Here is a 24,559-nt window from a genome sequence, read left to right on the forward strand (position 1 = left end):
AGATACCGTTCTCTTGCAACATTTCTTGTCTTTCGATTATTTATTCATTCGCATTTTATTTTCCACTCATCTCTCAGAAATATTACACGAGAAGAAAAACTGGGAGGGTCTAAATCAGGCCTCAGTTGTACAGAACCAGGCGAGATTCTTTTTTCATATCGTTGCACAGAAATTTCCGATCAATTTCTCCGGGCGAACAATAGTTAATAATAATAATTTATAATTTAGTACATTTCAGACATCGAATAATAAAGAATACTGTCAATTACACATATATATACATATATGTATGTATATATAAAATACATATAGTATATATATATATATATGTATATATATATATAATATATATATATATATAATAGTAACAACTTAACTTATAAATACATCGGTACACACTGGGTTTCTTTTCTGTTTGTTTGTGTTTTTCATTAAAATAATATGTTTGGCACTCACAGTTTTTTTTATCGCTTCTTTTTCATTATTTCATTTTCCTCTATTGTTTTAGATCATTTAGTTCACTATATATACATATATGTATACATATATGTGTGTGTATGCGTATACCTATATACAATTTGACACGCGTCATATGTTCAGACGTATCTTCGCCGCTGTTTCATAATAATCGTGTGTGTGTATATATATATTTATATTATATATATATTTATGTACTAAAAATTTAATCGAGTGTAGAACCATAAACGGTCACACGACACACGCACACGGATCAATTGCGCAGAACGTAACTTCTTTATATTTACAATCGCTAAAAGTGATCGATTTGCATATTCAAGTTTAGGTCACGCATTGTACAGTTTATTCGATTTCTCATAATAATATGGCGAATACGACATGGCAAGAGATAATTGTGTAGTTAGGTACGAAGAGCGTTTTTCCTCGATTCGCGAGGGTGACCTTAAAAATTCATCGCTTCGGTCGAAGGTAGGCAGAAAGAAGTATGAAAATACCGAAGGTGAAAATTTGTAGTCGTTTTTCGGCGCGACGACGCGACACTCCATCCCCTTAACCGACGAAGCTCGTTCACCTGATCGTAAGAAACTCTGACAGCCCTTTCCTCGATAGGTTCGGGTCATCGAATTTCACTGCACCGAAAACACAATATCCGGAGGAAGCACGCTCCTTGAGCATTATACGATCGTCCTCGTCCTCCTGCAGTCGAATCTACGCCCCTTCCTTCAGTTTTTCCCCGGGAAAATTGGTCGAGCTCGCGCACGCGTCCGTCATCCAAAATTCAAAGGACTCGGCGGATCTCTGAGGCCTCGATCTAGTCCAGGCAAAGGACGTCTAGCTACGCTTCGGAACCGCTCGAGCACTCGTCGTTCTCCGGATCGATGTGTTCGTCCTCGTCCTGGTGGTAGTCGCCCGTCTCCTGCTGCCACTTGCTGACGTGATGGGTGTTCTTGTTTGCTCCGTTGTTGCCGTTGCCCCCGGATTGCTGCTGCGCCTTGGCCTCCTCCTCCTGCTGCATCCGCTTATGCTTCGTCCGCCGGTTCTGGAACCAGACCTTCACCTGGAACACGGGAGAAGAGGAGGTCAGAATTGTCCCCGCAGCGAATTAATCGGGCGCAACAACGGCGCGACGACCCTTCGGCAGAGGCCCGACCCGAACGAGGGTTTCCGGTAACAATGCGCCCTAAGATCCGTGAAACCCCCTCGAATCATTGTCCGCGAATTGACTCCGAGGCAATGTTCCGTCGAGGGTTCGCCCCTCCGATCTCTATCGGGCCGGAAAATCAGCATTGTACCATCTTTTAGCGCGTCGACGATTATTCAAAGGGTTCGATGCTAAGGCATTGCTGACTCGAGCCATTCGACAAATCGACTTTAACCCCATTGAATTAGCCACAAACGCCATTCTTATATGTAACGTTTATAGATTCGGGAAAGTTGTTTCTCCAACGCTGGCAACAGAACAATTAATTTTCACGTTACGAAAGGAAAATCGAATCCAAAACTTTTTGCAGTACGTGAAGCTCGACACGCGCATATCAATTCTCCAAAGTAGCGAAGCGCACTTTTCAGTTTCGAGTTAATTGACTATGGAGAAGTTCCAATTCATTTCCAAATTGCCAATCGTTTCCACAAGTGGGATTTCTTCATCGTCAAATTTCCCGGTATTGATCGAGAACCGCGACTTGCTATTTTGGTAAAATAATGTCTCAACGATGACTTTCGCCTCGACAACACTGAGGAAAATTTCATTTGTTACCTACCGTAACTAGCAATCTTCAGTAAAACAGGTATCGTTAAAAAAAACTCTTTGAATATTGTTGGAATTACTAAACACGAGGTACGTGTAACCATTTTGCGCTATCGTCGATCCTTCTTTGGTAATTGCAACGAAAAATCAGTTTGTTCGGTTTACTCTACTTTTTTAGTTAAACAAGCCTTTAACGTCGATTTATTGTTGCACAGGCGTTAAATTTTCGCAACAGTTATAAGATAATATAGTAAGAGTGATCGTAATGAGAAAGCATAGTAACGAATACTCGACTTTCCGGTAACACCTAAAAAAACTAATTTTCATTTTCTATCTAGAACTACATTTTTCGATTGTGATAAAAAATGGAAACAGTTAAGGACTGAGCGGTAACCGGAACTAAAAATATCCCTCGGTGTAAGTTTTGAAAAGAAGGCAACCATTCCTCCGTCTTACTTGCCCCTCGAAAATAATCGTCCGCATTCCAAAATACAACACACTTCGTGTGAAATTAGAAATTTTCAAGTTGACCGAAAGGTTGCTTTTCTTCCCCGCGGCGAGAAGAGTTATTTTCAAATCCGTTGAAAATTGATGGCGAAAGGGTGTCGCGGATTTTCCACCAACCGTTGGATCCCTGTTATCATTGTATTATCACAGGCAGGCGTGTGTCTCCGATGCGTGCGCACACAATTCACAACGACGTGAACGATAGGGTGAGGCAAAAGTTTTCAGCCATAGAATCGGCGAAAGGTTGTCGAAAGAAGAGGGGCGGCTGAAGGCAGGGATAAATCCGGCGGGTAATCCCCGGCGGACGATAAAGCAGCCCCCGGGCGAGCTATTCCATCATCTCGGGGGTATTAGAGACGAACGTTTGAACCGGAAACGGTACCAACCCTCCTGCGGAGATTTCGACGAATCAGAAGTCGGAGACGCGGCGTAGCCATGACTACCGATGCCGCGGAGGGTGATTACCAAATGGGGGAGCAGCTCCCGCGGAACCGGATTAAACGATTAAACCGTTAGCGAATCGCGGGGTGAGTTCCGATGGGATCGGATACTGCGAGCTTGAAAGACGGGGCCTCCTATTTGCCGCGGTAATTGTTCGGTAAGTGGCAAGCGGTCTCGTCCCTGCACACCCCACATATTCTGCTGACGACGATTCGGCGAGCTTCGATCACGAGATACGTGTCGTCGTGTTCCCCAAACTGAGAGAAATTTTTAGTTCCTGTTTTCGCTCAGTCCTTGACTGTTTCCATTCTTTGTCACAATCGAAAAATATAGTTCTAGGTATAAAATAAAAATTACTATTATAACTGTTACCAGAAAGTCTAGTAACCGTTACTATTCGTTCTAATTACGATCACCGTTACTACATTTTCTTGTAACTGTTGCGAAAATTTAATGCTTGCGGAACAATGAATTGACGTTAAAGCCTTGTTTCTGGGTCTAGTCGGGCCTTCTCATGACTTCCACGACAATGTTTCCCCACTGATTCCCGACCGGGACCGGGTCAGGCGATAGTTCATTCGTCTCGAATGATTTGGTCGATCGTAAAAAATAGTTGAAAAATTGTTTCTTCCGATAGCGATCAAATGGTGATTTATCGGGGCATCTTGATAATCTTCAGGATTTCACGTGGCTACCAAATCAGGGCCTCAGGAGCCATTCAACAAATACGTTTGCATTTTTTGGGCGACTTCACCCTCTCCCCTCCCCCCCCCCCCCTGTAACAATGGATCGTTTGACCAGCCCCCCTCCCCCCTAAGATAACGCGTCACAAATCCCCCCTTCTACGGCTCCAAAAGTGAACGCGTTTGTCGGATGGTCCCTTTTAAGGTAGCTTGTGTATCATAAAGTGGTACAATTCCTGCACAATAACGAGACTAAATTGAGTAAATATATAGTCAATACAAATATTTATAGTCGCGAATTCCCGGGCATAAAAATCGAGCTGTACCTAAAATATGAGTAAAAATTTAATTAACTCCCGACTGATTCCCGAAGCTCATAATCAATCAATTATTCTATCGCCTCGAACAATTCATTATTCAGTTAAGGATGAGAAATAGTTGAAAAATTGTTTCCCTTTGTAGGGATTCGACCAGGTTTCATCGGGACCCAAGTCATGATGATTATTATTTGATCAAGGCCTCTTAAATTTATCTTTGCGTAATAAAATGTTGCGATTTCGGATATAAATTTCTTGACGATCAGTTCCCGCGCACCATGCACGTCAATACTCGTATATCTGTAACGGTAATAAACATAAATTTATCAATACAAACAATGATCAAAGACACGTGTTCTCACGGGTGAAATAACGAACTCCGGGTATGTAATTAAACAACCGCGGTGACAGTGAGTGCCCACAATATACGTCAGCAGTGAGTTACACCGCGGTGCGCATGTTTAATAATAACACGATGGGTTAGTCGAGATGGGCGGAGTCGAGGCTCGCGGTATGCGTCGTCGATCGTGCGGGAATTAATTAATCCGGATTATTAATTAATATTCTAATTACGCAAGGAAAGGTTGGTAGCCCGGTTAAGGAACGAATGCTGCAGGCCTACGCTACGGATAATAATAATGCGCGCGGGATACGGAGGCATATGCTCGATCTATCAAACGCTTTGTAACCACTGTTCGATATAATTACGTTTATTGCCGTGCGTTACAAGAGCCGCAAACTGGATACTCGCCTAACGAAAGTTCCTGCGACGATGAATGAAATTTTAGTTGTCTCATCGAACAGCGATATTGTAGATCGATCGCGATTCATCCTTCGGTTTAATATCATTGTTGCTGTGTCGGAGCAATTTATATACACTAATTTCCTAATTATATACTTATTACGACGCTCGGAGAGTAAGGCGAAATTAAAATGCACGGTTAAAACCGCGTAGCGTGAGATTTTATCGGCACTTTAGTGGAATTAGAAATTAGGCATGCTGTTTAAATCGAATTTTCTAACAACGATTAACGTCTTTTATCGTTAGAGGCTCCGGTCACAGATGCTGTGCGACTTACGCCGATCTTTTTTCTTTAAGTTTGGATGCAAAATCGGATCAAATACCGTCGATGAGTGAAAAATTACGTTTTTACACTCTTATAGGCGCTCTTGATTTGCAGAAAATAGAACAAGGGAGAAGTAAAAAAACTCGAATTTTTCCGTACACGAATTTCACAATTATTTTTCAAGTCCTAACGCCCGTACGAAAAACAACCCTAAACTTTGGAGTGAATTTGTACCCCTAACTTATAGATAATACAGAATTCCCATACGAAGAAGAAAATTGAGGGTTTGAATTTACCCTCGAGTCAAGGATTTTTTCCAATAAGGGAAAAGAAAATGTATGAATTTATTTTGCATATGAAGTTGTATTATGAAAAAAAAAAAAAAAGTGTTCAGTCTACGTTTTGGAAAAATATCGAATCGCCGATCGAGCGGCGATAAATTCCAGTGTTTTTCACTCGGTTTACCCTTTTTCGCAGTTGTACGAGTTCGATATAAAAAGCGAAAATATAGCTGATTGAAAATGGACCGGAGTCGGCAAGGTGCGAGCGATCGCGATGATCCCGGATCGTGATAATCCGGGTACAGCACCGATGTCACGCTCAGTAAACCCATTTTTAATCCCCTGAACGGCGGAGCCCTTCGGTAGTAGCGCGAAACGATCGTCCGTTAAATAAACGAACGATATTATTTTTTGATCGTGTCGAGGCGATATTGCCAGGGCAAACACCGAGTGTTCTCCCAACACGCGACGCTCGTTATCTGGGTATCTGCCAGCCGACGGTCCGGAGGCTCTATGCCTCTATACGCTTCGGTGTTATTCCGAAATATGAAACGACACCGCATTAGAGTTTTTCCCGGGGAAACCTTTGCGGAGGGACGATGTTTTTTTAGGACGAAATTGAGCCCACGTTCCCTCCTCAATTTCTCCCTGAATTACGTTTTCATTTCGCCACCTTCGCACGTACGTAATCCAGGGGTACATATGTGACGCACGGAATTATATATATATATCTGATCCTATATGACGTGCTTTTTATACTTTACAATGAAAATCGACGGAGGGAAATTTAGATTTGTATACGGTCGAAGCGACACAACGATCAAAGAAAAATTATCCACGGTGAAAATAGGAAATTGCGTATAAACTGCGGACGATGAAATATTTATTGACGGTTTATGGAAACAACATTCTTGTGAAGAAAAAAATTGCGACGAATGCAATTGACGTAATTGACGAAGCCGGTGTTTATGAAATTCCGAGATTACGAAAGCTTGAACGTTGAAATTAGAAATGTTAGGAGTGAAAATAATATCTGGATCTCAGAACTCGAATGAAAATTTCATTCGTCAAGGCACGGTTTTCAAGCGTATAAATCCGAGAGGATGGATAGGTATGAAATGCACTACCGGTTCTATTAATACGTGCACCGTCCGATCTGTATGCGCGTAACGAAGCGACAGTGACATGCCGTTTACGCATTAAGAATCTTAAATAGTACCCGCTATACCTATGTACGTATAATCATGTCTGGAAGATGAGAAAGGAACAAATATACATATAAATCCTCACCTTATTAACGCGAGGCAATTGCACGGGCATTAGGTTGGTCTTTATTTGGGGTGTTTTAGAATTTTTCTGCGGACAAGGCGGAAAAAGTTTACAAATAAATCAATAAAAAAGTACGCGAAACCGGGAGCCTGTAAGCCAACCCTAAGTACTCCGGCCAAGGCCATGAATTTTCCCATGTAATTTCAATGGGAAATCGGCCAATTTTTTTTTAGAATATCTATGAATATAGGAAAGACATATGCCAAGTTTCAGAATTTTCAAAATGCCATTTAGGCGGGGGCGAAAAAAAATAGTGCAGTAAGTCCGAATTCCCATTGAAATTACATGGGAAAATTCATGGCCTTGGCGGGAGTACTTAGTTAGGGTTGGCTTACAGGTTCCCGGTTTCGCGTACTTTTTTATTGATTTATTCGCAAACTTTTTCTGCCTTGTCGGCAGGAAGATTCGAAAACACCCCAAATAAGGACCAACCTAATAGGCATACTTTACAAGCATAGCTTCTCTCCACATGTAATATGTATGACAAAAATCAAAAGGATTCATTCGAATGCCCAAAAGATTATCCTGTGATAAAATTAATCAGACGTATTTTATTTAACGTTAAATTCGGCACAATTTCATTTGAATAAAATTTATTTCAATAATTGCAAGTCTGATTCAACTGTGAATTTTACATCAATCAATTGGCTAATTAATTCACACAATAAATATCGCCGTTTCTCAAATATTCAAACGAAATAAGAATGAATAAAAACGGCTTCGTATATCTAATGAAATTTACTTCTTATTCTTGTAATAATTTCTGTATCATTAATCGAATAAACCATGCACGTCACGTGATCAATGTAATTAGGAACGCACACGTACGTCACATTACAGAGCAGATATCTGCGTGTACGTCTCTGTAAAAAATCGCGAATACCGCGATACGCGTACTATAATAATACTTTGCTATTGTATAAACAGCTCTAAAATAGGCGAGCAATCGTGAGTAATCCGATGTAATATTCGCCAGCAAGTTTTACGGCTTCCGATTCGCGTGCACATGTTGTACTTATTTACGAGGGTGTAGCAGCACTAATTCTCAAGATCAATGATAAGACCCTAACGCGATTACACAACTGTACCGCTGCATTGAGTTGTGTACGTAATTCTACGCTAGCAGAGGAAAAACTCGGAAATCTAGCCCAATGCTGAATTACGAAGTTTGGAAATCGGATCCGTTAATAATTCACAAATCGCGCCATGTCATATCACGACGAATCGCGTTTGATTTCCATTTTTTCAAAAATTACAGACACGCGATGTAACGAAATTCCCCCGAAAATTATTCGGAAAGAAAAAAAAAAAAAAAAAAAGAAAACAACCAATTTCCAAGCAATGCAGTTTTTTAAATTTCAATTTATAATTGTTTTTAAAACGCAAGTAGCTCTGAAATATTTCAAATGACGAGATTTTGTACGTTTGGAGTAGAATTCTGTTTTCTTTTTTTTTTCTTTTTTTTTTTTTTGCGTTTGATATTTTACTCTCGCAACTCTCATATATTTCATTTGAATGAATTTATGTGACAAAAATTTAATACGTGGGACGCGCACGGTATAAAATTGTTGAGAAGAGAAAAAGAAGAGGAAGATGATGAAGAAGACGGGGAAAGGAAAAAGAGAAAGAAATAAATTCTTCCTGGTTTACGAGACAGTTCGTTATAACTGTGTATAATAATATTACTTGATCGTCACCACGATATGAATCATTTGATATTCATAAATTCAAAACATATACCCACGGAATAATATCCAGGCGTGACGGTACACGTTCTCATTAAATCTGTTCGATCTTCGCCCGAGTGACAAACGTTTTATTAATCGATCCTAAACGAATTCAAATAAATCATCTGCAGGTATTATTCTTCAATAAACACGGGTTGGCTGAGTGTCAAATTTCTTTTATTACATCCACGAATTAATAACATTACACCTAAAATATCCCCATAATATTATGATCACGTGAAAATTATTTACGGGATTAAAAATAATTTAAAAAACATAAAATCTTCCGATGTGAATGAACTCTTTGCAATAGATTAATTGAAAAATATGAAGAAACCTGAATAACGTATCTACTTGTTTTAGAAAGAATTTCATTCATTTCAAATTTGTCTAATAACATATATAAAGATATGTAGGTTATTGTTTGTTTAGATTCTAAATTGGTTTTGCTATGGAGATAATTTTTAAGAGAATATTTATCGTGATGTTATCAATCTGTTTTTACAGTCTAGTTTTGAGCTTCGGTTTGCTATAAATCAGTCGCAGGATGGCGATCATCACAGCTTTCGAAAAATAATACAAATATCCTGTAATATAAATAACAGTTTAAAATAATCCACATTCAAATACATCTGTATTCAAAATAAAAGTGTAATTAATTCACTGGAACAGATGAATTTTTATTCTACTGTGAGACAACCGTTAAATTTCAAATATCGGTATAATAATTGGCAGCGATAAGAGACGAGAATATCGAACGGTTACCAACGCTCCTCAAAATTGTCAATATTTTCCTATTTCAAACCAAGGAAGTTTATGTGATTCGGTCGTGCCAGTTTTGTTCCCGCAGTTATAATTTAATTTGTGTGATCGAGAGTGCAAAAAGTGAACTAGCATAATACACTGGATGAGATGCAGCTGGTGCTGCTGACTTGCAGAATCGCATCGTTGCAGTATTCAAAGGTAATTATAATATCCGTCTGATTATGCCGATTGTTTATGATTCTGATTGGAGTCGAATGAATATTGATTGTTTTTAAACACATCTCTTTCCGCTCGGCGAAATCAACAATTTTACTACTGCGAAATGCATTAATTCGTTGCCAATTAGCAATTTTATTAATCAACGCCTGAAAATCAATAAAAATTTTATGGATTGATATAAATCCGCAGTTAAAAGAAACGATTTCATAAGCGATCAAATACGGCTTTAGAATATATCAGAATGTAAAATTTCACGAAATCGAACAAATTTACCTCACTCATTATTTCCCCGATGACTATCTAAAGATAAATCTTCTGCTCGATGTGGTTTTCGGTGTTTACTTTCTTTCAGGATTTAAATTCTGTCTGCGTTTTCTCGTGAAGTTTCAAGTACAGAAACAAGTAGTTCAGATCTACTTGTTCGCGAGGAAAATTCGTCGCATTTGTTGAAACAAATTTAGAATCGAATAAAATGAAACCTTTACTCTTTACTACATTGGATTTACTACAAATGGATAAATCTACGACATAAACATACGAATAAAACGTATTGCTTAATAAACATGAACGAGACGAAATTTCTTTCGAGTTTAAACGATCTTCTGCTTATATCCACCATATTTTTATTTCGCAAGAAATGTGCAGGCATACGTGAAATGCTTGTCGAGTAATAATCAGCCGCGGGCCCGATTATCTTTCAATTTGCATCTTTTGTTTGGTAAGTGGTCAATTCCGGGCGGTTTAATTACTTGACGCAATTACGTTCGCCGCCTGATCGAGTCTCGCGCATACCTGAACCGAGCTGCTGTCCATATATGTTGGGACTGGGGAATCGTTAATTATTCACCGCCGCCATTAAACTCGAGGCGAACGGCTCCCGGCCGACTCTTAATTTATATTTCGAGCTCGCTGCACCGCGGGCTTCCACCACCACCTCCGACGACGAGGCCCAAAGCTACGGCTCAGACCCACATTTAGGTACTACCTCGAATCACGATCCGTCTAGATGCATTCCTCCGGACAATTAGCGATTTACTCGAATTCACGCGATAATAATCTGCAGATGATTCGAAATGAAAGTTTCATACGATTATTACTGGCTTATACGATTCACCATTTTCAGTTGCAATAATTTTTACAACAACGAAGAATAATTCCTTGAATTGTTCATTAGTCGTCTTGTTCAAACTAATTGTATTGTCGTGATTTTTTGGTTTCTGATATGAATTTAATTTCAAGTTGTAATCGCTCGACATTTACGAAACAGCAAATGAATTAATCAAATTGGAGAGAGTTCGACCGATAATCATGTGTTAGATGCAGGGAATATTCAACTATTGAACGGAACCGATAAGAAATGAAATTATTCATAACACCGTTGCGTATTAAAAAAAAAAAAAAAAATTCCGTGAAATAATTTACTTTTATTACTTTTATTAAATCGTAGAAGTAATCGTGAGAAATTTTTCGACCTCGAATAATATATTTCCAGTAGCTGATGTAAAACTTTACAGCATTCACGTCAAGTCAATTGATAATTGTTAGAAATATAAGTCTGCAGTTGTTTAATTTATTGATTTCCGGCTTTAATTCTGTCTGAATAAATAAATTGAAAAAAAAAAGAAAAAGAAATAAATCTGAGATGTAAGAAAATTCCCAGCTGTATCCCATCGTGGGTTCTATAACGAGTTAATTGTAACAACCCCGTCCCGTAAAATGGTTGCCATCGTTCAAATGCGCGCGCATATTAAACAGAGTGCAGTGTGTATTCACGTTATAACACGCCTGGACATTTTCTGCCCCTGAATTTAATTGTCACAGTGATCCCCTCTCTTTATACATAGCAGTGTATATATAAAGAGAGAGAGAGAGAGAGGGAGAGAGGGAAAGAGAAGGAGGAAATATTAAAAGGAATGAAAAAATTTTACCGTCCTTTATACGTTGTACAGTGTGTTAAATCACACTGCTTAATTCTCATACAGCTCATACGCGGAACCGTTAAATGTCCCCCGTGTCAAATTATCATATCAATTCCCTCGTTAAGTCTAGGAGGAGGGGCTCGTGTGCTTACGCTGTGTCGGCCATATTGGAATACTAGTTATATCATTCGACCGCGTGAAATGATAATTCGGATGTAAGAATTTGAAAACATTCAAGTTTCGATCCTCGCTAATAAATTCCTATGATACAACATTTTTATATATTTTTTCAGAACAGATTTGTTAAATTCACAGACATTTTTTTTTCCAAGTGTAATATCGTGCACACGATAAGCTGATAAATGTTCTCGCAACTTTTGAATTAATTTCATACGTTGTCGGGATTTCTGAGGAAAAAAAAATCTCACGAGTGACAATTGTAAGTTTGAAAACTTTTGAATAATTGTACGAATCTTCCGTAGGTTTCGATATAGGTACATAAGTTTGTTTGAATTACATTGAACGAATTAAAATTATACGATTGTAGTTCGATTGCTGATCGTAAATTGTCTGCAACGTGAGTAAATACGTAAATATATCTGTGATAACACTGGTCTGCAAAAAAAAAAATTAATTTTTTTGTCTTCATTGTTTTCATCCATGATAACATCGTATTTGGTGCTCCAAGCACGGAATTTAACATACAAATAAATACAGCACATAGATTTTAAATACAATGTTCATTTAATTATAAAGCGATATTATCGAATTTATGATATTTCGGAAAAAAAATTGAGACGTGATAGAAAAAATCGGCCATCGGGAACAGATTCAGAGCATCAGAATCTTCATATTTGTTACATAGTTTTTTGAAGGAGGATTTTGTTGCAGACCAGTGTAATAAGTCTGATGGGAAATGAAATTTTCCTCACCTGTGTTTCCGTCAACGAAAGAGCCTGCGCCAATTGTTTTCTTTCCGCCCCAACGACGTAGTGATTTTTCTCAAAAGCGTGTTCGAGCTTCAGAAGTTGACTGGGACTGAACGCCGTCCTGATTCTTTTCGGTTTTCTGAACGGCTGTAGAAGGAATCCGGGGATATCTGGACCTGAATAAAAAAAGTTGAAGAAAAGCGGAAACCGCAATTAATCAAACCGTTCTTGACAATTAGAGCTCATGAGAAAAATGTCATAAACATTGCGTTATATGACATATGTATGTATATATATATACATATATACATATATATATAGTGTAATTATATCTTGACCTCTGTCAAGGAAATTCTTATTAATTATCACAAATCGTCATATTACCATGCAAGTGGATGTTTATTGTGGTTTAAAGTATAAAATTTGAGGAAAACGTTTTGCACGTGCTGTTGAATTCCTCAGTGTTTAAGAATCGGCGATAACGCTGCAGCGGGTATCAAGTTCGCCAATTAAAGTGAGTGTACCAGTTATTGACACTGTCCCAATTATTGACCTTTTTTGGTTGAATCTATTTGATCATAAGTTCTAAAATTGGCAAAAGATAAATTTGTAGTGCTTAACCCTCTAACAATTGGTTTTATCATCGAGCAATTTGTAATTTGTGCCGTATTTAGAATATTGGAAAATAAAAGGGTCAATAATTGGATCTAAACGTGTCAATAACTGGTACACTTATCTTATTCCGCTGCCCTTGGCAAACTCGACGGAAATTCGCGAACGTTAAAAGAATCTTACATTGAGAAAAATTTCATTTGTTACGGTAACAAGAAAAATTCAGTAAAACAGGTATCGTTAAAAAAATTGTTTCAATATTGTTGGAATTATGAAAACGAGCCTACACGTAAACATTTTGCGCTATTGTCGATGCTTTTTTGGTAATTGCAACGCAAAATCGATTTATTCGATTTACTCTAGTTTTTTAGTTAAATAAGGCTTTAACGTCAATTCATTGTTGCACAAGAAAATATAGTAACAGTGATCGTAGCGAGAAAGAATAGTAACGGATACTAGACTTTCCGGTAACAGTTATAAAACTGATTTTTATTTTATACCTGGAACTATATTTTTCGATTGTGGTAAACAATGAAAATAGTCAAGGACTGAGCGGTAACCGGAACTAAAAATTTCTCTCAGTGTACAAACACATAAAGGTGAAATAACTTTGTTAGAAGACTGTGGAATAACAGAGAAATTTGATCTTTGACTAAATTTGCCTTGTGCAAAATTTTCAGCTTATAGATTTCTGTGTCATCCCCTGTAGGATCTCCATTGATTTTTCCTCTGCTACTCCGTAAATAACATACCTAATATATTCGGAAAGCAAACTGAATTCGCCGGCGATGTATTCAATTATTTTGCTATAGCGTGACCATTTCCGGTCAGCCTTGTAGGCATAATAATTACTGCTCTGCACGATTCTAGTTGTAAACGCATTGATCAAATATTGCCTTTTCCACCCTTCGAACGGGTTGACGCATACGGTGTATTGCCTGTGCTAATATGCGCACTGCACAGGGGAAAAATTTATATCCTGGAGGATATATTGTAGGATAATATGTACACGGGGAGACACATCGCGTTCTTTGTGAACATGCACGCGGCAGAGATTTTTCCCCCGTTTACACTGCAATTACATTTTTGTTTCTACCTATCGTTTTGTACGTGTGCAGGTATTCTTGTATCATTATTATACTTGTGCAAAATACGAACCGCGCGGTCTTTCCGTGACCGAAACCGCTGCGGGCTCGCTATTTCTTCAGTCCGCTACATGCGAATGCCTCATACTAGCGTCGTGTCGGGAGCTACGATACAATGTGATAATTGTTCAACTGCAGATTGCTACACGAATTGGTTTGATGAATATGTAGTTTAAATAAACGTATTTTGCATTGAAACGTAACACAGTTATTCGATACAAATTTGGTGCACTTACGTTTCGCTTTTTTTTTTTTATATCAGAGATCGAACAATTTTTCGTAATTATAGGGGTTCAATTTAGGCAATTGTAACTCCAGGTTTCTTGACTGTTGCATTGGGCAGTGATCAGATCATTTTCTGTATTGATTCGTGTTGAGAAAATTGTACTACAGAGTTTATCTGACATTCCTCACTGAATTCAGATTAATTTGATTCAACGTAGGCTAAAATTTCGTCAAATTTGCCTATTCAAATAACTCATGATAATCCTAATCAGTTTTTACAAGTTTCTTACTCTCGATTTGATAAAACAAAAAAACTTAGTCACGTAATTGAAAGATCTCTGAAATCTCGTATTATTCTGTGGTCAAAGGCTCATTATTCTAGTTTTCGATCTAGCTTGAAGAATCAAACTTTCAAGTATACGTTTTTGTATTCAGATTTTCTTCATCGTTACAGAATTCGACGAACTGACTTGTTTTCAATCATTGTTAAAGTAATTCGAGATATTTAATCGGTAGAATCTAAGCTCGTGTTTGTAATCGACTAGCTTTCTTTTCAGTTTCTGAGGAAATCGTCGTAGCTTGCGAATACAACAAGTCGATATATATTCAATGGAAACTAATCAATCTCACACGCTGAATACCAAAAGTATAATTGCTCTATAACTCAAACATCGTTTTAAAGACCGAATAAAGGAGGCATTTAACAGGCAGTTTTGTGTGACTAATTTTCTCATTCTCCTTCATCCCGTATCCGATAAGCATCGCGTCGTTATATACGCGAGTCAAATCCGCGCTGATCTGCGCGTACAAGCGTTTGAGCGTGGCGCATAGCCGAGTAAAACTTCCTAGATTTTGCCTCGCGGGCATTCTCGGCGCATAGAGCGCACACACTGACGAATGTAACAACACGAGCGGAGGAGCTTGAGTCGAGTTTGAGCGCGACCCAGTAATTACCGGCAATTACCTGCAGAGCGAGCTCACCACGTAGGTATATTCGAATCCTACCCACTGCACTGATCAGGCTGGCCGCGCAGCTGAGGCGCCCTGAGCGACTTGAAATTATACTTTTTGAAATAAAAAATGAAGCGGAAGACGAAGAGGAAAGAGAAAAGGAAAAAGAAACAACAGCCAACGAGACTAGATCGTTACAACGTATCAAATAGGCGTAAGCTGTGCGTGCAGGGGGGGCGCCTTTTTAATTGTTACGCAACGCTGGGCGGTTGGTACGCGTGCACGAGCCGTTGAGTACCGCCATTTTGTCTGCGCGCGCAACCAGCCTAACCTCAAAACTTCTTTTACACGTAACCTGTGCGTATAACGTTTAAAACTCGTTTGTTATTCAGGCGATAATTGCACGGGCACGCCCGTTATATCTACTCAGTTATGTAGATACACACGATATAGCGGAGCAAAGCCGTGCTTTATGCGTGTAATATGCCTCGCCGCTGCATAGATATACTTTTATATATGCGGGAAAAAGGCATGTTATTCATTTTAATTATATCCAGGTTTATGCAGTCGGTATATGTATATATATATAAAGATACCGAGAGTTGTTAATTCACTTCAGGTTCTAAGGTTTAAATATAAACTGGCTGTTTCAACGACATTTAAAAAAAAGCAACGACTGTTGATTATATTATTGTGATTAGTGAATAATTCTTATCACCGATCAGGTCAACGAATTATATTCATATAAAAATTAAACCTATGAATTCGATCCAGCGATTCAACAAAACTATGAAATTAGTCATGTTCAACATATAATTCCATGAACAATGACAGTAATAAAAATTTATCTGAATGTTTCTGTACGAAACCGCATGCGATTAATTCGTTCCAGTAGATCGATATGGCGATTTGCTTTTTTCCATTGCAGGTACACAGAAGCGGTACTTTTTTTTTCAACTCCCGGTGTATGGATTGATTTTTCCTTACCCGGAGTCAATTAAATTGAAATTATACATGCGATATGTTTGCCCAGGCTGCCAGTTGCAGCGCGGGCTCTTATAAACGCGAAAGCTGCTGCGGGTCGAGAGGCACGTTCGAAGTATAAAATAGCGCCTCGTTAAGCAGCCATTTTACGAGGTAGCCTATTTAAAACGTAATTGAAATTGCTAATATTGATTATTAAGCCTGCAGACATGCACAGGAACGAAATATATATACGTTTACATATATATATATATATACACACCCGCCATATGCACGTTACACTGACGTACATTACACATGATATAATTTTTCATCAACGGAGTATTTTATATATGTGTGGTTCATTTTTAACAAAGTTGCCAAAAATTTGACTAGAGAAGGAAAAAACTGAAACTGCACAAATCATGAACTTGAGAGTAATAATAATAATAATAATAATAAATACCTATAGATAGTTTGATGAAACGACATATAGTACGGTGAACGCTAGGTGTAGGTAAGATGTTAAACGAGGAACATTAGTTGGACTGCCAGGCGAGCGGATTGCCGAAACTTAATTACCAGCCGGGTATAGTGTAAACGTTTGACAGCTACCGAGATTTCAATATGAATACGTGCACACCGTTGCAGGAACGAGTCAACTTGGGTGGGTTATGTATATCCGTTGAGGATAATGCTGTATCTCACAATTCATTTAACACTGTTCATTAAACACTAGACGAAACGACGTTGTGTGCGAAGATGACGGTGACGTTTGTGTGCGCGCGAGCAGGCTCAGGTTGTGCAGTGTTTGTAAAAGAAATTCATAGGTGGGTCTTGAATTGCTGAAATATGAGACAACAAATTTGTTAGGACAACACTCGTGCGTCGCCTTTACTATACAACCAATACCGTATACGTGTAACGGGCAATTATGGTAATGGCAATTTATTAATACCTAATGTATTACCGGTTCATGTGCGACTGGGGCTTGACTTGGTATTAACCGCAACGCGTAACAAAGTTATGGTAACACTTAGTTTATATCCTTGATTCGGCCTCCGTTCCAATGTCAAGAAAGGCAACCGAGCGTGACCTCAACTTCGGTATAATAAATTAGCAAACGGATGAAAAGTAAGTATCAACGGTGTCACGAAGAATCATTCGATTCAACTCTGACCGCGAATTTTTAGCATCGCGCCGCCAGATGGCGGGTTCTTCTCACAACCAAAGTGAGCTCTCGTCCTTATAATATATTGCTGCGTAGCGATTAAATGTTTGACTGAAGTGATCAATTTAGTTCAGTTTGGTTTAGTGTAGCTTCTTTGTTTTTTTCTAATGTCGCTGATCACATTACGTTGAGGAGTAAATGTTTTATATAGTTGTGTGAGCAATATATATGTTAGGGTGATCCTTGTTTGGGGGGTTGGAAAAATTTTCAACGGGACGCCATCCGGATCTGTTCCAAATTATTAGGAAAAAATCTGTGGTAAGTTTTAAGCCTTTACGTCAATAACGATAAAATTTAAAAATTTCCACAGTTAGTTTCTATGATTATAAGCAACAACTCTGCCAAGTTTCAAACAGATCTCTTAATTTATACCAAAGTCATAAAAATTGCAATCACTAGTTATAAGAACTACATGTATTTTACATTTAACACTCGCAGAGCTTAGCGGCACGTGTTCCAGTTGACATAGAGGTTTGAAACCATACCCATTATTTTCTTTGCTTGTTGTAGCAAAGATTGTTTGTTGCTTTTTTCAGTTTGATCAGAAATTCATTCAGTCGTAAATTTGCCCCGGGAATGCGATAAGCGCATTGAAAATTACTGTACGAAAGTGGAGAAAGTAAGAAATGATTCCGAAAAAAGTTATTCCATGGAATACGTTACGCTGTATATGTATAGACAGCACATACACGACATAATACTTCGTACCTGTGACACGTCACAGGAAAAAAGTGACATCGTACGAAATAGACACGAGTGACAACAGGACATTCAGCAAAACGTTGACAATCGGGGTGGAATGGCAGTGTGAGGTATATAATGCGTATCATACGGTCTACGGATGAATGGAATAATCGCGCTGCTTTGCTCTTTACCACGTCTTTTTATTTTCTATACACAGTATACCTTTTCCCGCCTCGCTTTGTTATTAGCTTTCCTATTTCTATTGCGCGATTCTACATTCCCCTGTCAAAAAATGGAAGTCTAGCTACCTACCGACCCCCCGTCGGGCTTCAGCGTCATGTCAGAGGGCGGGATTCTACCCGGTTAGACATAATGCAACTGTTATTAACTTCTCTTGGACACTTTACCCATGGTGAAATGTGAAACGAACCACGTTCCGAACCGTTTTCCAACTAGATTCATTGATCAAGATAACGAATACTTTTTTTTTAAGAATTCATTCCGCTTTTTCGTAATCGGGTATGGAAAGTTATACGGAATTCAAGTATCCGGTGTTGAGATTTCCCGGCTTCTTCACTCTGTCAAGCACCAATGCATCGTTCTAGATACGATTTGTGTCAAGGATCTGACTCGAGAACGTTTTTCCTCTGTCAGTTCGAAATCGTTTGAGGAAAAACGAATCGCGGCGAATCTGCCAGAGGGTTTAAATCAGTGGAAACGCTGTTTATTTTCAGACCATTGTTGAAGGGTAGGCCGTTCAGTGCTGCACACTTATCGATGTAGTCTAGGGATTTGGCCGGGTGCAGGAAGCATGATTCAACGCGATTCGATTTATGTATTGCCCCATGATCTATGACCAAGTTGATTATATACTTAAGAACGGTGAACAAACTGGTCAATTAATCACAGGATATGTGGGGGTTAACTCATGGGTCCAAAGAGAAGGACACTTAGGCCATGCGGCGAGCCGGCGTTCAGTAGAGAAATCGCGGCTATTGCTCAAAGCGTAAATCAGACGAATGAAAATTCACGCATTTCGACTGTACAGCGTGAAAACATAGATTGACCCTCGCAAGCAATTAGCCTCTTAATTAATGGCGTTGTTATATTTTCGAAAGGCTGAAGCAATATCGAGCCTGCTTAACTGCAGCTTTGTCCGTTATCTTGCAATTAGCGGGTATCAGTAAAGACTGTGTAACGACTCCAGTATCACTCTTTTTTTATTTCTCTCTCCCTCTCTCTCTCTCTCTTTTCACTCTCGTATAACGCGAACACATGTTGGTATTAGTTATGCTCGTTCTTGAATAACCACACGAGCATTACACTGCATCTCAGTTTACGTAATGTGCAGTGTAAAGGAACTGGGATGCACACTTGCGTAAGTGCGACTGAACTTAATCGTCGCAACCTCTAGAGCGATAACACGCGTAAGTTATTCGACACCCCAAAGTGAGTCGACAATTTCATTGTACAACGAATTCACGAAGTCAAACGACTTTGAAACCATTAAATCGACCAAGATAATGAAAATGATGAATTAACGATAGTCAGGAATTGGATTTAATCCGTTGAAGAAAAATGCACTTCCGTTGATCAGAACTGAGAGAAAATTTTAGTTCCGGTTACCGCTCGGTCCTTGACTATATTCATTTTTTACCACAATCGAAAAGCATAGTTCTAGGTAGAAAATGAAAATTAGTTATCTAGCTGTTAACGGATAGTCTCTAGTATCCGTTACTATTCTTTCTCGTATCTTTTCCAGTTACCATAACCAATGAAATTTTTCTCAGTAAGCCAGTACAGGTAGAGCTTCTCCATTAAAAAAACTCAAATGATTCCGCGTCTTGCGCAGTAAAAATCAAAATCCAGGTCGAAAATATCGTATCTACTTGAGTAGATATTTAATTTTCCAACAGCTGCCCGATAGTTATTACTCGACCTCCAACGTGCGAGAAGGCGAATGGAAAGAAATGTCGAATAATTGATCGAGGATGAGAAGTCACAGGAGCGACCGGAAGCGTAAAACAAAAAATAACGCGACGACCGAAAACTATACGACGGAGATAATTGATGTTTGAGTTGTGATACAACGATACGCATCGTGTACACGGTATAACGTAAGTGTAAGTGGGTAAACAGTCGGTTTGGTACCAACACAGAGAGTCATTCCTCCGCAATGACGACCGGTACCAAGGGGGAGGGATGGAGTGACCGTGACGTCATTACGGAACAAAGATGGCGTCGATGTTGCGATTTTTCTGTTGCAGGGGGGCAGTAAGTGGGCGAGAGAGCATTCCCTCGGTCCAACCTGGTCACGTGCGTGCTTCCAGCTTATGCCTGTTAGCCTATCTGGCTACTGATTGCCGCAAATTTATGATAATTGTCTTTCGCGGTATACGGTGCATGGTCCGGCACACCTCGAGCCTCGACTAAGGTATTCCGTCAATGCCCGACCTCGTTCGAACGCCTTTATAAAGCCGGCGCGAAAGTCCCCGGCAAGTTACAATCTGTTGTTTGATAATTGGGCTTCGGCCAATCGGCGATCTCTGCGACGGGCCCGTTTTGCGGGTACGAATATATGTACCTACGTGGTGGTAAAGTACGGCAGAAGCAAACTCGCACCGATACAGCTTTTTCCACTTTATAGCGTCTCGCGTACACTTCGATAACATTAACCCGCACAATGATCGCGTTAATCGATGCCTTCGGAGTGAAATTAACCGCTCTTGCAACTCGCGGTACATACTGAACAGGATACGGGAGTCCAAGAATGGTTAATTTCATTCTTATTGCAAGGTACTAATGATCGGTCCTGGTACAGCCTCTTCTAGGTTCGTGTTGAATATGGGAAAATGGAACGAATACAAACGCTGGTGCGTTATTACAATTAGCAGTTTCTAGGACTACAATCTCGGTTACCTCATTAGCTTACTCGTAAAATTTGTTCGAAAGTAGATCACTGACACTTCGGATATAACGAGAGTATAAAGAACAACAAATGACTTTGAACGTCTGATAAACCGAAGCGCGTCCTTATCGCTCTCTTATGCTCCACACCTCCCTCTCCTCTCTCATCTCTTTCTCTCTCTTTCGGTTTTTTACGCTTTCAGTGTTAAGCAACCTGCGTAGCGACAATTATAATCTTATCTTGGTAAATAATTTTATACGACATTATATATATATATATATATATATATATGTATATTATCGACATGCTAGTTAGACTCTTGTAAACTTCCGTCATTCGGATATTCAGCCGACTTGTGGGTTGCTTGTATTCCCAACTTCAGCAAACAATTTCCCCGACGTCAGTGAATATTGACACTTCAAGATGATTGTACCGATTTCCTTTCGCGTTCTAGTTCGATCTGTCGTACAGCTTTAGCTCCATTCAAATGTCGTCGTTTTTATTGTTTGACGACAAAATTTTGCCAATTTATGGAAAGAAGCAATCTTGCTTCAATATCCATTGTACGGATGGACTTTATTAATACCGTACATAAAATTTTGCTCCAAACAATACCTGTCTTTCAAGTCTAAAAATTTATTGTATCACCCAAACTCACGTGACAAATTTTTTCTGGCGAATAACTATATTTTCTTACAATATACAGTCACTTTGGTTCAAAAATTAATATTGTCACACCGTGACGTTTGGATAGATTGGATAGTCGAGATTTTATTTTTTAAACATTTCATGAGGACTCTCGATCAGAAATCTTTTATCAGAGTGGCTGAAGACTTAGTACTGATGATAATTTGAAAAGCTTCTCGATTGCTGTCTGTCGGTAAATTGTAGAATCTTTCAGGTACAGTGTTGGATGAGTTGTTCGATCGCTTTGATCACTAGCTTTCTTCACATTACATTGCTAAGTTGTGTAACTATTTAGGATGAAGAATCCATCGTCAGAAGAATTCGGGCACTCAACTGTGTAATGCACCTATAATAGACGATTGCTCCGATTTTACAATTAGTCAAATGATCAATCACATTCCGATGCATTTGGATAACTTAAGCATCGTCATGATCACGATTACTCGTACTTCCTGAACATAAACGAGTGGAAATTGCTGATATCAGTGAACAGTTACGGCTATAGATTTCGTGGCTATGAGTACAGTGGCTGATATTTCCAGAACGAGTAGGTATACTAATTAAAAGTGCGCGGAGTCATTTACGATTCGCTGAACGTCACGCCAGTGAATTTCCACCGTTTATGAAAATGAAGACTGCAACCGATCAAGTTCGATCGAAGTCTCGAACAGTCACGAACAGGTACCGTGTACCCGTGATTAATGGATTAGGTGACGAGGCTGAAGTTGACAATCTAACGCTCACACTTACAGATCTCAACGATCCGGCATAACCCGTTTATTATCAAAACCGAGCGTCAGCGACCGTTGGAGACTTGGACGAAGCTCGATCGGCAGAAGCTTAAGGTACCCCTGCACCGATTGTCGCACGTGGAGTTGATAAAGATGGTCTGACTTACCGCCGGGAAACCTGTGAGGGAAGATCCTCCCGTGCCTGGATAATAGCCATGGATAAAGGGGGTAGCTGTCTCTGGGCGGCTGATGGGGATGCGGCGGTGGGTGTGGCCCGCCGGGGGGTCCGGGGTGAGGATAAGGCCCATGGGGGGGTCCGTGGGGCGAGGCGCCGTGGTGGGCCTGGAGGGCGACGGCTAGGTTCGCAGCCTGAAAGTGCTGAGCGGCGGCGAGGTTGGCAGCGAGGGCGAGTTGCTGGGAGTGGTACTCGGTCTGCCCGGGCTGCGTGGCTCCCGGGGGATGTCCAGGAAGACCGTAAAGGGTTTTGAGCTGCTCGGCTGCGGCGACGGCGGCGGCGGCAGCGCTCGGAGGCGGCGCGAGGTAGTTGGGACTGGGCCTTACGACCCCGGGTGGTGGTTGGGGGTGCCCACCGACGGGGGAGTCGCGGGATATCCGGTGCGGGGGGCTGGGACTGTTGTTCGGCGTCGAGCCGCCGCTGTGGCTGTGGGACGTGGTGCGGTTGAACTCCTGGAGGTGGTGGGTCAGGCCCAAGGGGTGCCCGTTGTGCGCGGGCGTGTGCCTCGCCGTGGGATACGACTCGACCGAGGAACTCCTTGACCCAGGCCTGTCCGAACCCTCCGAGTGCCCCCCGGGGGACTGCAGCGAGGCCTGGCGGCCCCGCATCGGGCCCGGCGAGGAGGACCCCTCGACCTCCATCGGACTTCCATCGCGTTCCAGGTGATCCGCGACCCTGTTAAGCCGGTCCTCGCGGCCCCCGCCGACTATCGAGTCGATGCTGAAACCGATCTTCGGCTTCGAGGGCACCGCGACTATCGGCGTCGGCGCGAGTGGCATCATTGTACGTGTCGCGGCCAGGTTAACTCGGCAGCCTTGCTCCTGCTGAGACCCCCTTTGTCCCGTGCTCAGCGAGTGTCCTGACGGGGCCTCATCTCCTATACTACCCTTGGCCTTGCCGTTGCGAGGGTCATTCGTTATTCAACCACCGAAGAAAACCACTCAACTACAAAATTATTATCCTCTCTATCCCGCACACTGTCACACTTTGATTACGCACACCGTGGCCATGACCGCGATCATTCGGGGGACCAGTTTCACTTCCCGTCGGGGCCTGACAATCGTTGTACGTCCAGAGTTCAGGCGACTCCGGATCTTGTAAATCCAGAGGCTTCTTCTACCCGCTCGAAAACCTATCGCGCACTGTCACTTACTCAAACGTCCACAAAACAACATTTATCCAACCACTGTACGTCTTCTCGTCACTGTCAAATCGCCCGATAACCTTGCGTCGTTTCGATGCTGCGGTGTGCCTGCCGCAGCTGCGCGAGGAGCGGCGGTGTCTCGGATGCTTCTGGCGTCGGGTCTTGATGGTGTTTGAGAGAAAATTACCGACTAAACGCCACTGCCCCCGGTGGTGGGGGGTCAGTTCCACGTCCACCTACCGCCGTCAGGGGGAGGCGGGGGCGGGGCCAAAACAATCTCCCGGACTCGTCTGCTCCTCCGGCAGCGTCATTGGCTCAGATCCTCCGACCGCGCCCTTTCTGCCCCCAATCTGCCACACGGGCAAACCCTATTTGGAAGGTGGTGGGGGACGCATTAGTTCGCGATGGGCGTTGGACGAGGCGCGGACGCTTCTTGCCCCGGCATGAAAATGAGCCGTTTAATTAATACGTCTGGCCCGCGGAGTGTACTGTTTCTTAACCGAGTCGGAGGCGGGGGAATTCGACACGATGTTCGGGGGTGGGGATCGCTACCTTTCCCACTCATTTTTGCCCCGTATTTTACACTCGACGCGTATATCTACTCGGTAAGGGACACGCTTCTTATTTTGCCAACG

General features: G+C 40.9%; 1 protein-coding gene and 1 long non-coding RNA gene across 2 annotated transcripts in view; one reads left to right on the forward strand and one right to left on the reverse strand.

Annotated features, from left to right (window-relative positions):
* The window catches only part of LOC124302951 (uncharacterized), a 64,267-nt gene that overhangs the window by 10,083 nt on the left and 29,625 nt on the right, over positions 1 to 24,559 (forward strand). The window lies entirely within an intron of this gene.
* On the reverse strand, positions 36 to 24,083 carry LOC124302935 (homeotic protein empty spiracles-like). Its single transcript, XM_046759542.1, has 3 exons — positions 22,713 to 24,083; positions 12,412 to 12,584; positions 36 to 1,534 (listed from the first exon to the last, which is right to left on the reverse strand). The coding sequence occupies exons 1-3, from the start codon at positions 23,560 to 23,562 to the stop codon at positions 1,313 to 1,315; spliced, it is 1,245 nt and encodes a 414-aa protein (XP_046615498.1). The 5' UTR covers positions 23,563 to 24,083; the 3' UTR covers positions 36 to 1,312.

This window comes from Neodiprion virginianus, chromosome 4 (genome assembly GCF_021901495.1).
Source record: "Neodiprion virginianus isolate iyNeoVirg1 chromosome 4, iyNeoVirg1.1, whole genome shotgun sequence".
Lineage (NCBI taxonomy): Eukaryota > Metazoa > Arthropoda > Insecta > Hymenoptera > Diprionidae > Neodiprion > Neodiprion virginianus.

What these genes read in the sequence shown, in the direction of transcription:
- LOC124302935 (XM_046759542.1), bottom strand. Translation starts at nt 23,562, where the DNA reads ATGATGCCACTCGCGCCGACGCCGATAGTCGCGGTGCCCTCGAAGCCG. An exon ending in CCCTCACAGGTTTCCCGGCG is followed by an intron (nt 12,585 to 22,712) that starts GTAAGTCAGACC and finishes TTTTTTATTCAG; the next exon opens with GTCCAGATATCCCCGGATTC. An exon ending in TTTCGTTGACGGAAACACAG is followed by an intron (nt 1,535 to 12,411) that starts GTGAGGAAAATT and finishes CCCGTGTTCCAG; the next exon opens with GTGAAGGTCTGGTTCCAGAA.